This window comes from Vipera berus, assembly GCF_964194415.1.
Source record: "Vipera berus genome assembly, chromosome: 3".
NCBI classification, from domain to species: Eukaryota; Metazoa; Chordata; class Lepidosauria; order Squamata; family Viperidae; genus Vipera; species Vipera berus.
In genome coordinates, this window is record NC_138204.1 from 24,667,877 (window position 1) to 24,684,716 (window position 16,840).

Sequence of the window (16,840 nt, forward strand, 5' to 3'; positions counted from 1 at the left end):
TTTGCTTTTTTCTTCTATTTTATTTTCTAAACGTGGCAGTCATTTTTGTGATCTTTGTTAATTCCTCTAACAAAGAGGAAACAGCTTCAAAAAGTAGCATTTGCTGCCTCATAGGTTTGCTGCTCTTTTTTTGTTTTGGCCATCCTAGCTTATTATCTGTGGGTAATTTTGATATATGGAAGCCAGTTGAGTAGAAACATGGTTGTTCTGTTACAGCTGTTTTTTCTCTGCAGTTCATTAGATATAATTTAAATTTCTTAATATCCCTAGTTCCCATTCTTGATGTTTAATGACAGAATTGCATGCCATCAAATTAGCATCAGTGACCACATAGATCCATTTCCTCCAAGATGATTTGTCCCAGCATGGTCCTTCAGGTCTTCCAATAGTGTACCCATTGCCACTGTAATTCCAATCACGTTTCTGGTGGTCATCCTCTTGTCTTCCAGTAACAAAATCTCATGATATTTTACCATCCATTTGTGGCCAAGAGAAGAAAACAAATTAACAGGTAGTCCTTGATTTACAACGGTTCATTTAGTGACCGTTCAAAGTTACAACAGCAGTGAAAGAAGTGACTTATGACCACTTTACACAGTTACAATTTTTGTAGCACCTCCATGATCATGTGATCAAAATTCAGATGATTGGCAACTGGTTCATATTTATGACCATTGCTGTATCCTAAGGTCATGTGATCAGCCTTTGAGACCTGACAAGCAAAGTCAGTGGGGAAAACCAGATTCACTTAACAACCGGATTACTAACTTATCAACTGCAGTGATTCACTTAACAACTGCAGCAAAAAAAGTTGTAAAATGGGGCAAAACTCAGTTAACAACAGAAATTTTAGGCTCAATTGTCGTAAGTCAAGGACTACCTGTATGATGCTGTTTGATGAGTTTTAGAAATATGTTTGGAAATAAACCACATAGTTTTGCTTCACTTTTGTTGCTATGGTAATTGAAGAATCATGATGCCTTGAACGATTCTAGATGACTGGAGTTACCTTCCTTAAGTTAGAAGTTTTTCTTGTCTCTTGATGAAGGAAGAAGATGAAATTGATTCTAGGACCATGGTTCGAGCAAGGGGACAAGAGACGGGTACAATCAGAGCTGCTTGTGGAATGAGTGAAGGTGTCAATACCATGATAGAATACAATGACACTTTAGCAACACAATTAGGAACAATGGTCATAAATGCAGAAGATGAGGAAGATGAGGGAACCATGAAAAGTAAGTGCTTTTTAAAATTATTCAGTGAAAGCAGGAGCAAGGATACTCAGTAATTCAGTGTAGAAAAAAAATATTAAAAATATATTGCCAATAAAGGTGACAATTCATGTAATTTTGGTTGTTTCTGCTAGGTAAGAAGAAAAGAACTTGTTTTAGAAGGAGGTAGCCAATGCTTGTCAACTTGGACACATGAATTTAATTGCTTTAAAGACTCTATGAATGAACTTTTTATGTACAATAAATATGGTGCTAGCTGTTGAACAAAATCATTATACTTTTGAATAAATCTAGAATTTTTAATATCAAAATCCACCCAAAACATCTGGTTGAGTTTATCCACAAGTATATATAATAACATTTTTTTACAAGTACAAGCATTTTCCATGGATGCTTATGGATACACCCAGCTGTGGATAACCAACACCTGAATTTTTAACTACAGTATTATAAAAAAGGCAGGTCAGCTTAGTGGCACATTTATGATGCATTTTGGTTAAAAAAGTGAGTCAGCTTATCCACAGATAGGTTTATACATGAATAGACATTGTAAAAACAATGATGTTATTACAGTAAAACATTCTTTTTCTCAGTTTAATATTAGCACAGCAAATGGCCCCTAAAGAGGCTTTCGGGTTACCAGGTTATATTTCTCAAATATCAGCCATCCCAAAGTGCTAATGAGAGGACTATATTTGAAACACAGATGTTTCTGGGATATTAAGTGTCTTCTGGCAACCCGGTTTGAAAAGCATCAGTTCGCAGTTGTCATTGCTGCTGTTTTATGAATTTGAGGTATGATGGAACTGAAAGGATTATGCCATTATCCTAAATCCTGTCCTAATAGGGGATATATAGAGGAGGGGAAAAGACTTTGTGTGGCTTTTGGAGCAACACCAGTGGCAGATGACCTACTTTATATGTTTGTGGTTTCAAATTACATCAGTTAGTTAATGTAGCTAGCTGCTAACTTCTTGTGGGCTGTTATAAAGTTTTTTCCTGCATATTTTGGATTCTTCTGATTATTTCTTTTCATGAGAAACTTTTAGAATTGTTGTTCTTTTGACCTAAATGGTTTCTTGTAATGATAGCCAGGCTCGTTTATCTTGCTCAATGATTGATCTCTCTGTGGAGAGTTTTATTACTATCAAAATAAAGTTAAAAAAACATTTAGTAATTTTTAAAGTATGTAGTTGCATCTGTTGGTTTTTGTTTAACATCCTGACATTTTGTTAATACCATTGTATAAATGAAAATGAAAATTCAAAGTAATATTTTATTCCATTATATCATTCATATTCCTGCAAAATAACATCTGGATAGCATAGAAATAGAATAGAAACTTTATTTTCACTTGGAATGTATACTAACTGGCACATATTAGAATGAAATTTCATTGCATATAGCTCTTAGGGTCACCACCTCCAATATACACTACATAAATATGACATACATACATACATAAATACGACAGAGAAACAGCACTGTCTAGTTTGGATTATGTATATATGTGCATGGCGAAAAAACAAATCTTGCAAATTTACCAGACAGATGGCATAGGGAACAAAGCTATTACAGAATCAGGTTGTTGTTGTTAGTTGCGAAGTTGTGTCTGACCCGTCGCAACCCCATTGAAAACGTTCCTCCAGGCCTTCCTGTCCTTTACCATCTTCTGGAGTCCATTTAAGCTCATACCTACTGCTTCAGTGACTCCATCCAGCCACCTCATTCTTTGTCGTCCCATTCTTCTCTTGCCCTCAATCTTTCCCAGCATTAGGCTCTTCTCCAGTGAGTCCTTCCTTCTCATTAGGTGGCCAAAGTATTTGAGTTTCAACTTCAGGATCTGGCCTTCTAAAGAGCAGTCAGGGTTGATCTCCTCTAGGACTGACCGGTTTTATCGCCTTGCAGTCCAAGACTCGCAGGAGTCTTCTCCAGCACCACAGTTCAAAGGCCTCAATTCTTTGGCGCTCAGCCTTTTTTATGGTCCAACTTTACAGCCATACATTGCAACTGGGAAAACCATGGCCTTGACTATACGCACTTTCGTTGGCAGGGTGATGTCTCTGCTTTTTAGTATGCTGTCTAGATTTGCCATAGCTTTCCTCCCCAGGAGCAAGCGTCTTTTAATTTCTTGGCTACAGTCCCCGTCTGCGGTGATCTTGGAGCCCAGGAAAATAAAATCTGTCACTACCTCCATTTCTTCCCCATCTATTTGCCAGAAATTGAGAGGGCCGGATGCCATGATCTTGGTTTTCTTAATGTTGAGTTTCAAGCCCACTTTTGCACTCTCCTTCTTCACCCGCATCAAGAGGCTCTTTAGTTCTTCTTCACTTTCTGCCATTAGAGTGGAATCATCTGCATATCTTTGGTTGTTGATATTTCTCCTGGCAATCTTAATTCCAACTTTTGATTCATCTAGCCCAACCTTTCTCATGATGTGCTCTGCATAGTATAAGTTAAATAGGCAGGGCAACAGTATACAGCCTTGCCAGACTCCTTTCCCAATTTTGAACCAATCAGTGGTTCCGTTGCTTCTTGACCTGCATATAGGTTTCTCAAGAGACAAATAAGATGGTCTGGTACTCCCATCTCTTTAAGAACTTGCCACAATTTGTTGCGATCCACACAATCAAAGGCTTTAGCATAGTCAATGAAGCAGAAGTAGATGTTTTTCTGGAACTGCCTAGCTTTCTCCATGATCCAGCGTATGTTGGCAATTTGATCTCTAGTTCCTCTGCCTCTTTGAAATCCTGCCTGTGCAGAATCAGATAGTCCCCATCTGTGGTGATCTTGGAGCCCAGAAAAATAAAATCTGTCACTACCTCCATTTCTTCCCCATCTATTTGCCAGGAATTGAGAGGGCCGGATGCCATGATCTTGGTTTTCTTAATGTTGAGTTTCAAGCCCACGTTTGCACTCTCCTTCTTCACCCGCATCAAGAGGCTCTTTAGTTCCTCTTCACTTTCTGCCATTAGAGTGGTATCATCTGCATATCTTAGGTTGTTGATATTTCTCCCGGCAATCTTAATTCAAACTTTTGATTCATCTAGCCCTGCCTTTCTCATGATGTGCTCTGCATATAGGTTAAACAGGCAGGGTGACAGAATGCAGCCTTGCCGGACTCCTTTCCCAATTTTGAACCAATCAGTGGTTCCGTGTCCAGTTCTCACTTTTGCTTCTTGACCCGCATATGGGTTTTTCAAGAAACAAATAAGATGGTCTGGTACTCCCATCTGTTTAAGGACTTGCCACAGTTTGTTGCAATTCACACAATCAAAGGCTTTAGCATAGTCAATGAAGCAGAAGTAGATGTTTTTCTGGAACTGCCTAGCTTTCTCCATGATCCAGCGTATGTTGGCAATTTGATCTCTAGTTCCTCTGCCTCTTTGAAATCCTGCCTGTGCAGAATCAGATAGTCCTGCTAGAAATACTTTGAAACCTTCTCCCGGAGGGGAGCAACAGAAACAGACCATAAAGTGCGTATGTGGAGTTTCTAACAATGCATTGAGCTCTAAGCACCTAGCGCTTATCAGCAGCAACCTGAATACCAGGGAGTGAGCTTCCTGTGAGCTTGGCTGTCCTTACCAATCTCTGTATGGACATTCTATCTGAGGCACTGCTGCCACCAAACCAGACAGTAATGCAAATTGTTAAAATGCTCTCAATCGTGCCTTTGTAAAAACTGGGCAGCACAGAAGGAGAGAGATGTGATGTCCTTATCTGATGCAGGAAATGCAGACACTGGTTTGCACACTTCACTAAAGATGACATATGAAGAGACCAATTCTGATTGTTAGTTATCTGCACTACCAGATACTTAATACAGTTGACCACCTCTACAGCTGCATCCTTGATACTGAGTGGAGTATGACTATACCGGCTCTTTCTAAAATCTACCAATGATCTCCTTTGTTTTATCAACACTTAGAACCATGTTACTTTTATTGCACCAGTCCACCAGAGCCTTCACCCCTTCCCTATAAGTATCTTCATTGTCATCCCGGATAAGACCCCACCACTGCCATGTTGTCTGCATTCTTCACAATGTGATTCATAGCAGACCTGGCACAGCAGTCTTGGATCATCAAGGTGAACAGTAGTGGACTCAGGCCACAGCCCTGTGGGGAACCCATACTCAAGAAGATGGAGTTAGAAATTTTCTTTCCAACTCACACAACCTGGGGCCTATCAATAAGGAAATCAAGTATCCAATTACATAAAGGAGTATTAAAACCTAATAGGCCCAGTTTGTTCACCAGATGCTGAGGAATGGTTGTGTTGAATGCCAAACTAAAATCAACAAACAGCATTCACACATGAGTTTTCTTCCCCTCCAGGTGTGCCAAGCTAAGATGAAGCACACAGGAAAGTGCATTTTCTACAGAGCAGTTCTTCTGATAGGCAAGCTGTAATGAGTTAAATGTAGGGGGAAGGCATGAAACTATATAGTCCATTACCAGTCTTTCAAAGCACTTCATCATAATGGAAGTGAGTGCAGCTGAGTGCATTTGTAATCACCATATCTCTGTATTTACTCTGATTTAAGTAAGAAAAAAGCCTGAGATCTTGAGAGTTCAGGGATAATTTCTTGACCCACTCTGAAAGTCTGGGTGCCCATCATGCTCACCAGAAACTGGTAAAACAACTGCACTTACAACATCATCTAGGTTCTATTGGCCTAGTTCTGGTTTCTTTCACTTTCATTAGTACTAGTTGAACAGGTAATTTGTTGATGGCTGTTCTTAATCTTCCTTTTTGTTTCCTCTTGCATTTTCTCAGTTCTGTAGTTGTCTTAGTTGTATTTTATACTCCATGACCTTCTGTTTGCAGAGTTTTTGCTTTAGAGCTATAATGTGTATAGTGTATTTGTTTGTTAAATGTTTATCTGTTTGTAACTAAGGGATCCAGTTGGCTATGAATGTTACTGAGATTATGTTACTAAGAATGTCTCTAGGACGGTGTAGAATGCATAGTAAGTTGTGAAGCTTAATGGAAAGCAAAAACAAAAAGATAATCAGCTATCTGAATCTGCCATTGAGATTAATACAAAATTTAAGCTTTAAATAAGGAAAAGTGAAGTGATGAGTGATGTGTAGTAGAGAATAGTTACTATATAGAACATTTACAGATGCTTATACTACAAATGGACATGGTTATAAAATGCTTGCTTAAACTCTGGTTATTGCTCCCCCAGATTATTGAGCATATCAATAAATGCCTTATTAAATACTTATTTTCAAGCACATTATTGTAAGAAAGGAATTTAAGATGGAATATTTTGTCTTTTCTGCTATAGGCAGATTTTTTTTCCTTAAGTCTATGATTTATTTTTGGATTTGTAATATTTCAGTGAAAAAAAGTGGAACAGTTTGGGATTTAAATGAAAGATTTAAATTGTTTAATTTCTATTCATGTGATCTTTCAGTACATGATAGAATTTGCAGCTTCCACTCAATTTTTCTTGGCCTACAGGACTTTATTTCTAAATATGATGTTTGCATTCTGCATGAAATCTTCCTACTTTAAATTAGGGATTGTACTGAGTTGTGAACTTTAATGTAATTTTATGTTAATATTATCTGGCTTTAGCAGAAAAAAATGATGCAGTGGAGCATCAACTAAAAGATACAGCAGTGAGAACAGTTAATCAAAAGGGGGAGCTCCAACATAGCTTCAAATGATAGATTAGTAGAAAGTTGACTCAGAACTTATTTTCTCCTTCGTGTTATTAACAATGTTAAAAACAATTACTTAATTATTCTAACTATTGCATAAGGATCATTTGGCATGCATCTATAGTATGTCCCTAATATTTATTTATTTTGTCAAGCTCCAAAAACCAGGAAAGAGACAAGAGAGTTACTTCTAAGCAGTTTCCTTTATTGTTTTTCGCTGATAGACAGAAATTTTACTAAACTGAAGCAAACTACTTGCATCATTAAAATATATTCAGAACTTTTAGGAAGGAGCTGTCTTGATCCTCTTTCTTTAACCAAAATATCTAACTTTGCTGTCTCTTGCTTCTCTGGAATGTAGAACCTCCCGTCTGGGAATCCAGACTACTTGTACATTCTACCACATATACAATGGGTTAATGAGAGACTGAGACAAATGCCTGTGTTAGTACTACAATCATCAGGAAATTTTTTCTGAGTTTTCTGTCATGTTAAATCTAGGGATATTTAGCTATTTGGCTGCAAAGCAGCAAAGATGCTTCAGAGAGTCTGGGTTCATGTGCCTGAGCCTTCATATCTGCACCTTTTCCTGGGATACACTTTAGATGCAGATCCAGGAAAATATGCTTTTAATGAGTTGATGAATCGGGGTGAGTGGGCAAGGTTGCACCATGTTGACATCTCAAACACATATTTTCTTACGATTTCATGACTATTACCACTTCTTTAAGAGGTACTGGAATGTGAAGCAAGCAAAACCCCAAAAAACTAATAGCATGTGAAGATTCATAAGCTGAGAAATGAGGAAGAAGGAAGCTTGTGACATAGATGTGCAAAGAGAGGTGTGGGTGTGTGGAGACAAATATATTATGGAGTGCAAGCAGTAGTTTTCAGAAGAATGAGTTAAAAAGGACACATCCACAAATGATATGGATTAAAACTGGAACCGGGTATACTAGGGCAGGGGTCTGCAACCTTGACAACTTTAAGACTTGAGGACTTCAGTTCCTAGAATTCCTCAGCCAGCTATGCTATTAGGGTTTTTCAGCCTGAGCAAATTTAAGATGAGGGGACTTCAGTTCCCAAAATTGGCTGGCTGGAGTATTCTTGGAGTTTGAAGTCCACTTGTCTTAAAGTTGCTATGGTTGAGGAACACTGTTGTACACAGTATGTGAAGAATGTTTATGATTACTATTTCCTATCCATTGAAAACCAATGTCAAGTTGACCTGCAAGTGTCTTTGTGGCCCTGAAACATAGAGATGAATATCATTTTTTGCAAGGTGACTTGTGCCATATTCAATATATGGAGTACTCCACATACATTTATTTCTAAAGCTCTGTTTTTCTCCTTATCACTTCTGCAGCAATAACTTATTTCACATTTCATTAAATTGATTTAGCTGTAAAAATTTATCAGCCTTGTGTAGGATTCTTCATGGGAAATAGTTTTTAATGCTCACTATAACTAAATGGTGTTTTAAATGCAGTTGGATTGAGGTCATTAATATCCAATAGTGGCTCATATTTCATGCCACTCTATTCGTGTTAAGTGGAAAAACATTAAATGGAAAAAATGAATTATAAACTCTTTCCTCATAAAATAGGTATGTGATAAAAGTGATACATACCAGTTTTTTATCTGTTGGGCCTAACACTGAGTTTTTTTCTTCTTAGATATACTTTCAGAGAAAATGTTATTCATCAGAAACATGTACCGTATTTTCCGGCGTATAAGACGACTGGGCGTATAAGACGACCCCCTACATTTCCTGTTAAATTACAGGGTTTGGGCTATACTCGCCGTATAAGACTACCCCTCTTCCAACGCACACCAAATAAAAATTAAAAAACATCAGATTTGATTTTAATATGGTAATTTTAATTCAAATGCTTATGACATATATTATATTTATATTTATTAAATTTTTATACTGCCCTTCTCCCGAAGGACTCAGGGCGGTGTACAGGGCAATAAATATTAAAAAACAAAGTACAAAAGTTAAAAAACAATTAAATATTATGCCCGATATATACGATAATTAAAAACCATGTTAAAACCCCAACCCCCAACCCCATCAATCCAGGCCGGATCGCTCAAATAAGTAAGTTTTTAGATCCCGCCGGAAGGAGTGAAGGTTGGGGGCCATCCGGAGCTCGACCGGCAAGCGGTTCCACAGGTCTGGCACGCCCACAGAGAACGCCCTCCCCCTGGGGGCCACCAGTCAACATTCTTTGATCGGAGGCACCCTGAGGAGGCCCTCTCTGTGGGAGTGCACTGGACGGAGGGAAGTTGACACCAGCCGCAGGTGTTGCCGTAGGTAATCCAGACCCATGCCATGTAGGGCTTTGTAAGTCATTACCAACACCTTGAATCTCACCCGGAGGGCAACCGGTAGCCAATGCAGCTCGTGGAGCAAAGGTGTAACATGGGAGTATTGGGAGACTCCCAACACAACTCGCGCGGCTGCATTCTACATGCAGGTACTTAGTAGGAAAACTGTCACTTATAAACATAAGGCTGTTTGTCATCAAACATGTAAACATAAAACTGCAAGTGGATTAAACTTAATAATAATAATAATAATAATAATAATAATAATAATAATAATAATAATAATAATAATAATAATAATAATAATGTTGGAAGGGACCTTGGAGGTCATCTAGTCCAACCCCTTGCTAAGGCAGGAAACCCTATACCATTTCAGACAAATGGCTGTCCAGTCTCTTCTTAAAAACATCCAGTGTTGGAGCATTTACCACTTCTGGAGGCAGGTTGTTCCACTGGTTAATTGTTCTAACTGTCAGGAAGTTTCTCCTTAGTTCTAGGTTGCTTCTCTCCTTGACTAGTTTCCATCCATTGCTTCTTGTCCTGCTTTCAGGTGCTTTGGAGAATAGCTTGGCTCCCTCTTCTTTGTGGCAGCCCCTGAGATATTGGATCACTGCTATCGTGTCACCCCTCACCCTTCTCTTCGTTAAACTACACATACCCAATTCCAGCAACCGTTTCCTATTTTCCTAATTCACTTTTTCACTTTTCCTAATTCACTCTAAAGCTTTCCCTGCGCAGAGCCTTAAGTAACACCAACTGTCTGCAATTAGTGCAGGTTCTCATCCCACCAGGTTCAAGGTTGAGTCAGCCTTCCATCCTTCCGAGGTAGGTAAAATGAGGACTCAGATTGTTGGGAGCAATAAGCTGACTTTGTAATAATGCTGCTTGGGGGGGGGGGTGAAAGCTCTAATAAGCAGGCATATACATAGAATGAAGGCTATTGCTAAGCACATTGATTTGTGCTTTATATTGTAAGCCGCCCTGAGTCTTTGGAGAAGGGCGGGATATAAATGGGATTAAAAAGAAAAGACCAAATGGGAGATCCGCTCCAGGTTTTCCAGCAAGCCCGCCCAGTTCCTGAGTCAAATGTGTCCTTAGAGCTAAGCAGCTTCTCTGGCTACGGCATTCCCCACCTGCCTTTCAAGTTGCTCTTGCATTCCCCACCTGCCTACATCTGCTCTTCAACTTTAGAAGGAAAGACGCCCAGACCCCAGCCTGTAAAAAAATCACAGACTGCAGCTTCTACTCCAATTGGTCCCGCTTTCCCTGCGCAGACTAAATGGAAGATCCGCTCCAGGTTTTCCAGCCAGCCCTGTCCCTAAATTTTCAGCACCCGGCGTATAAGATGACCCCTGACTTTTGAGAAGATTTTCATGGGTTAAAAAGTCGTCTTATACGCCGGAAACTACGGTAACATTTGATTCATGGGGAGAGTAGGGAATCTTCTACTCTTGTCTGGCATTTTGTATTTGGTTTTGATTGGTTCTTGCAAGTCTGTGTCCTCCATGATTATATCATCCTTAAATCTATTTTGATGAAGGCTGGTATAAAAACATTTGAAACACAGAAAACGTTGTGAAGTAAAACAGGCCCTGCTAAGAAAACGTTCATTGGTATTATTTTTGATCTATTGCTTGGACCAAGAGGTGGAATACTTGCTAGTACATTTCTTCTCAAGGTCGGTGCTTGAATTACATTCTTTCATATTTATTGGTTTTGGCAACAAGGGAGTTCAATGCTTTTTACTTCTCTGAGTGAATTAAAATATTTGCTTCCTTCCAATAAGTATTATGTTTTGAAAAAATAATATAAGTTTTATTGACATGAATTAGGATGTTCTTTAGTTTCCTTTTTAATGTTTGCCACTATCTCATATTACTACTGTGTACCAGGAAAAAAAATAGGGGAATCATTTCACCCTTACAATGCAGGCATTACAATTTGGCTGTTAAAACTACTCTTGGGGTGTCTTAAACCTACAGGACTGAACATCCCAAGAAAATCTATGGCATTTAGAACTTTCCCCTGAACTCTGATTTAGATTCCTTTCTGCTTGTGTGCAATTTTGCCATCTTGCTTTGCTTTCTCCTGTACTACATATATAGTTCACTGTGCTCTTTTCAATTTTCATCTTTTCGTATCAGAGCCCTGTGTTTAGAGTGAACATTCGGACTGATGAGATTGTGACATTGCAAAAGTAGCAAATGCTCAAATTTCAAAGATCGATCTATCTATCTATCTATCTATCTATCTATCTATCTATCTATCTATCTATCTATCTATTATTAATTATTGGGACTTATATGCCACCCTATCTCCCAAAGGACTCAGGGCAGCTAACAACAATAAAATACAACAATACAAAAGTTAAAAAGAATTAAATTAACAACCCCAATAGAATAAATTAAAATTGGAGTTAAAAATTAAAAAACATTTTAAAATCCCTATCGTCAGTCCAGGTCAGCCTGATGGAAAAGAAGTGTTTTAAGGCCGTGGCGAAAGGACCGGAGATCCAGGGCCATCCGGAGCTCAAGGGGAAGTTGGTTCCATAGGGCTGGCGCTCCCACAGAGAAGGCCCTCCCCCTGGGGGTCGCCAGCCGACATTGTCTAGCCGATGGTACCCTGAGGAGGCCCTCTCTGTGTGAGCGTACTGGGCGATGTGAGATCATTCCTGGCAGCAGACGGTCCTGCAAATATCCCGGGCCTAAGCCATGTAGGGCTTTAAAGGTAAGTACCAGCACCTTAAATCTCACCCAGAGGACAACTGGTAACCAATGCAGCTCACGCAGGAGGGGTGTAATATGGGAGTATCGGGATGCTCCCATCACTACCCGCGCGGCCGCATTCTGCACCAGCTGGAGCCTCCGGGTGGTCTTCAAGGGCAGCCCCATGTAGAGAGCATTGCAGTAATCTATATGGGAGGTAATGAGTGCGTGAGTGACCGTACGTAGGGTATCTCGGTCCAGATAGGGGCGCAACTGGCGCACCAGGCGAACCTGGGCAAATGTCCCCCTGGCCACGACTCCAATATGATCTTCAAAACTGAGTCGTGAGTCCAGGAGGACGCCTAAATTGCGCGCCCTATCAACGGGAGGCAACATCTCTCCTCCCATAACCAAAGATGGAACCTCTTGGACAAGTCGAGATGCCGGTACGTAGAGCCACTCAGTCTTGGCCAGGTTGAGCTGGAGCCTGTTCTTCCCCATCCAAATCCGTACCGCTTCCAGGCAATGGGACATCACATCGAGGGCATCACTGGCTTGGTTCGGGGTGGAGATAAAGAGGGCATCTCGGTCCAGATAGGGGCACAACTGGCGCACCAGGCGAACCTGGGCAAATGCCCCCCGGCCACGACTCCAATATGATCTTCAAAACTGAATCGTGAATCCAGGAGGATGCCTAAATTGTGTGCCCTATCAACGGGAGGTAACACCTCTCCTCCCATAACCAAAGATGGAACCTCTATTGCTGAACTTGGAGACTGAAATGGTTTATTTATTTATTTATTTTAAAATAGAGACAGTCCCTGGATTGCACAAATATTCCTTTTCAAGAACCCTTCCATAAGCTAATGGTTCTATAGTATAAGACTGTGCATTGCACCCATATGTAAAATGAGGACCTTCAGTTTTGACTAGAAACAAAATTGTGGCTGCTATTTTGGTATGTGGGAGACAAGAGGAAGAGTTGCAATCCATAGAAGATGAGAAACCTAGTTTTCCAGAGAGTAAAAAGAGATGTGGGGAGAATTTTTCCCCAGCCTTCAAGATTCATTCAACATAATTTTTTACAACAAAGATAAGAGTTAGTTAGGGCTCTTAGTTCTGCTTCTTATCTAGACTATCTCAAAGGGCTAACGTCAATCTTTTAAGACTCTTCCTTTCTTCCTAAGAGAGGCAGAAGATTTTGATTGGAGTTTTTGTAATGGTCTCCAGTGCTCAGAGGACACTTACATCCACCAAACACCTAGCTACTGCATTGTTACAACACCAACAACACATGTATGTACAAGTAACTAATTTACAGAATGCTATCATAAAACTAATAGAACAACTGGGACAGAATTTGCCCCAACCCAGGGGAGCATGACAAAATGCAGCTCTTCCTTTTGTCCCCCAAGGTCATTCTCACATATCATTATATTAGAAAAGTAAAGCTCATCTGCTTCGTTCAATAAGCTTTTCACTTGGTAATTTCTCATACAGAGCAATGGCTCTATTTTCTTGGTAAAATTGGAGATCTGAAACAGTATAATTATAGGAGCCTCAGAACAGCATCCTTTAAATGTGTAGACAAAGCATGATTGATCACATATTTTTAAGGGAGAGCTGAAGGTGGTTTAATAACAGGTTTTTTTTCTGTTACATTTTTTGCCTGGTTTCCAGTTTTGAAAAAAACTTTTATAGGAGGTGGCTTTATTATGGTTACAGATAAGTTCTTTCTGCTTCCAGAATGGCTTTTTATGCATTTAAAAAAAATCTTACCAGTTGTAAAGTTTAAGAATATACTGAAATCATATAGCATTATTATATTGCACACTGATTCATGAAGTTGAGATTAATGTCTAACCATTTAGCACTTTATCACAAAATTGTTTTATTGAGTACATTAAAAAATAGGAATAAATAACTGCTGGTGACTTTGTACTGAGCACGTCTTTCTATTTTAATTATAGACCTGGCTTATACACTACACAAAGTTTGTTTAACTAAGGTTTACTGAATAACCCCCAATTATGAACATAATGGCTGGCTTCATACTTGCTAAGACAAAAGCAAACAAGCAATATTTAAACAAAACAGAGATGTTCTGCTGAAGTCTTAGGTCAGGGAACGGCTCCTTCTGGGAGAAAGCAACCACATACAGAGCCAAATTTGGAGCTTCTCAGGCACCAGAAGATTTCTGAACAAACAGCCACTCTGTCTTGCAAGGAATCCAACTTGAGCCTGTTTCGAGCCATCAAGTCCCTGACAGTTTCCAGATCCCGGGTCAGGATATCCATTTAATTTCTCTTTTAGCCCAGGGTAATGATTTAATTATCAACATAGTGATGATAATCTTAACACTGACCAACAGATGATTTTTGCTAGAGCTTTCATAAATGTTAAGTAAGTTGGGGATCAGCCATGCCTTGGGTCAGCCCATACTGGGCTGATTAGAACCATGAACTTTCTTCCTCCTTCACTTTCAAGACTGCTTAGGGGGGAGCAGAATTCCTGTAAAACAGATTCCTTCAATCCCAAGTGTTGCAGTTGGTTCAGAAGAGTTCTTTTTGAAGCTCTGGGCTATTGAGAGTCAACCTAACAGGATCAGCACAGTGGTAATCCAGGTCCCCTTGGAAGTCATCTTCAAGAGTGACCAATAAGGTTTCCCTAGATTAAAAAAACACAATAAAATAAGAATGTTTAAAAACATCTATATTCAGAGACCAAAGGCTAGGTTATCTAACCATTGAAACACAGCCTGGATCAGTCTGGGACCTGCAGATATTTTACCCTCAATCTCCTTATTTTTTTCCCTGCAACTTCAATTTTTTCTCTGTATTCTCTTTAGTCTATAGTATCTTGTTCATATGAAAATAGTCATTGACTTACTTTTGCTATCCATTATTATGGTCTAATAAAATAGCACATGTCTCTCATTGCTAAATGTAAGACTTATGGTGGTCCTCATTTCTAAGACATCCCCCAAATTTTTTTGCACCTGTACTTTTGTGGTACTTTAGCATATCATTGTGTAAAATGAGTTTCAGTAAAATGAGTTTGTAGTAAGCAGGAAAAAGTTCTTGTCTTTAATAATTCAGAAATCTATAGTTTACTTTTATACTTGAATACTTCTAGGAATGCCAGTTAAATTGCTATTGTCATTTTAAAGATTTATGTTAATATTTTAGACGGTATGCACAGACTATCTTGCATACCTTGAAATATTAACAATTGACCACCTCCTTATGGCAGTTTACTTTGCCTTTTGTCTCTGCCATGAATAGAACATTATCCTTATAAAGTTTTTTTTCATGCTGTCTGTCACAACACACATATAGGATTACAAATAATAAAAATTGATTCATTAAAATTTTGGAATTATGGTTTTATAACATACGGGAGATGACCTCAAAGAGTAGCTGCAATGATGGGTAATGGCCAGTTGCTGAGCTCTCATTTGCCAGAAGATTTCACCCCATAGTGTCAAAACTTTGGACAGCCATCCTGAACTAAGGTTCTCAAATAGGCTTTTCTAACTAGGTTTATTAAAAAGATAGAAGTTACAGAAATCCCAAAACGAAATGTTTCACTTCCCAGTTTATTTCTGATTTTATTAGGGCAGGCCTTTCTTCTTTTTCATGGTAAGAGCCTTTTGTAGAGAGGTAGCTATCTGTGCAGACAATGGAAGAATGTTCTGAATTTGCAATATTTTTCAAGCCATCATCCATTCTCTGAGGCACCCACTCTCTTCTTGACTATAGCACCCAGAGTGTTTGCTAGCACCAAGTAGGGTATTTGTGACATACACAAAAAAAATATGGAATCATTTGAAAAAACTCAGATGGGATAGGCATTTGGTTAAGAGCATTGGGGGAGTGCTGGGAGACAGAGGTTAGGGGTCAGGGAATAGCTCACCTTGAGGCAGACCACCAGCTCAGTCCCAAGATCCAAGTGCTTTTCAACTGCAGCAACTTTAATAAACTCTATTGGGGCTGGAATTACCGTGACTGATTCTTTGAAATGTTGCACTACTTTCTAGGTAGGTTGGCTCATTCAGGGAGTAAGCAAATCTCTTTTTTGTTTTCTTCCTATGCATTACAGTTCTGTTCTTGTTAAAAGTCTAAGAAACTTCCTAAGGTCCTTTACACAGTTACATTAAAATCAGGTAGAGCTACATTAAAATGAAGTACTGTGCAATAAGTTGCCTGAAACCTCATGGTTATGAACCACCTGTGAAACATTAAGAAAAAGTTTACATTTGTGTGCTACTTCAATTTTTATTTATTTTCATAAATAAATAGTCCAGCAACATGATATAACTGTTTTGTATCTGGTGGTACATGTATTTTTTTATCTGTAAAAGGTTTCCCCTCTCCAGTTGAGTCTAACTTTAGGAGGTGGTGCTCATCTCTGTTCTTAGTCAAGGGAGCCAGCATTGCCCAGAGACATTTCTGTGGTCATGTAGCCAGCATTACAGGTGGGGATGAGACAGCATATAGGGCGGAGGTACAAAAACTATCCATATGGTGTAGTAACAACAACTTGCACCTAAACATCGGCAAGACGAAAGAGATGGTGTTAGACTTCCGGAGAAAAAAGGAGGAACCTGCCCCACTTCACATCGGAGAGAACTGTGTAGAGAGAGTTTCCTCCTTTAAATTTCTGGGAGTCTACCTCTGTGAAGATCTGACCTGGAAAGTTAACACAACTCAGGTGGCTAGAAAGGCCCAACAGAGGCTTTCTTAGGGTCTTGCGGAACACTTTCTTAGGGTCTTGCGGAAGAACAGGGTAGAACAACAGCTAATGACCCTCTTTTACCGGTCTACTATAGAGAGCGTCCTCTCGTATGGTATTGTGGTTTGGTATGCTGGTCTGACAGCTGCGGATAGGAAAG

General features: G+C 39.3%; 1 protein-coding gene across 3 annotated transcripts in view; it reads left to right on the forward strand.

The window, feature by feature from the left end:
* STK4 (serine/threonine kinase 4) overlaps window positions 1-16,840 on the forward strand; it is a 70,632-nt gene that overhangs the window by 25,392 nt on the left and 28,400 nt on the right. For 2 of the 3 annotated variants that reach the window (XR_014026092.1, XM_081325043.1), the window contains exon 9: window positions 1,049-1,235. Coding sequence is in view for 2 of the 3 variants with exons in the window: in XM_081325043.1 (XP_081181169.1) it covers window positions 1,049-1,235 (187 nt within the window). In the remaining variant the exon portion in view is untranslated. Of the gene's footprint in view, window positions 1-1,048; window positions 1,236-8,583; window positions 8,734-16,840 lie in introns of those variants that run through there. The other variant, XM_081325044.1, reaches the window with a different exon arrangement.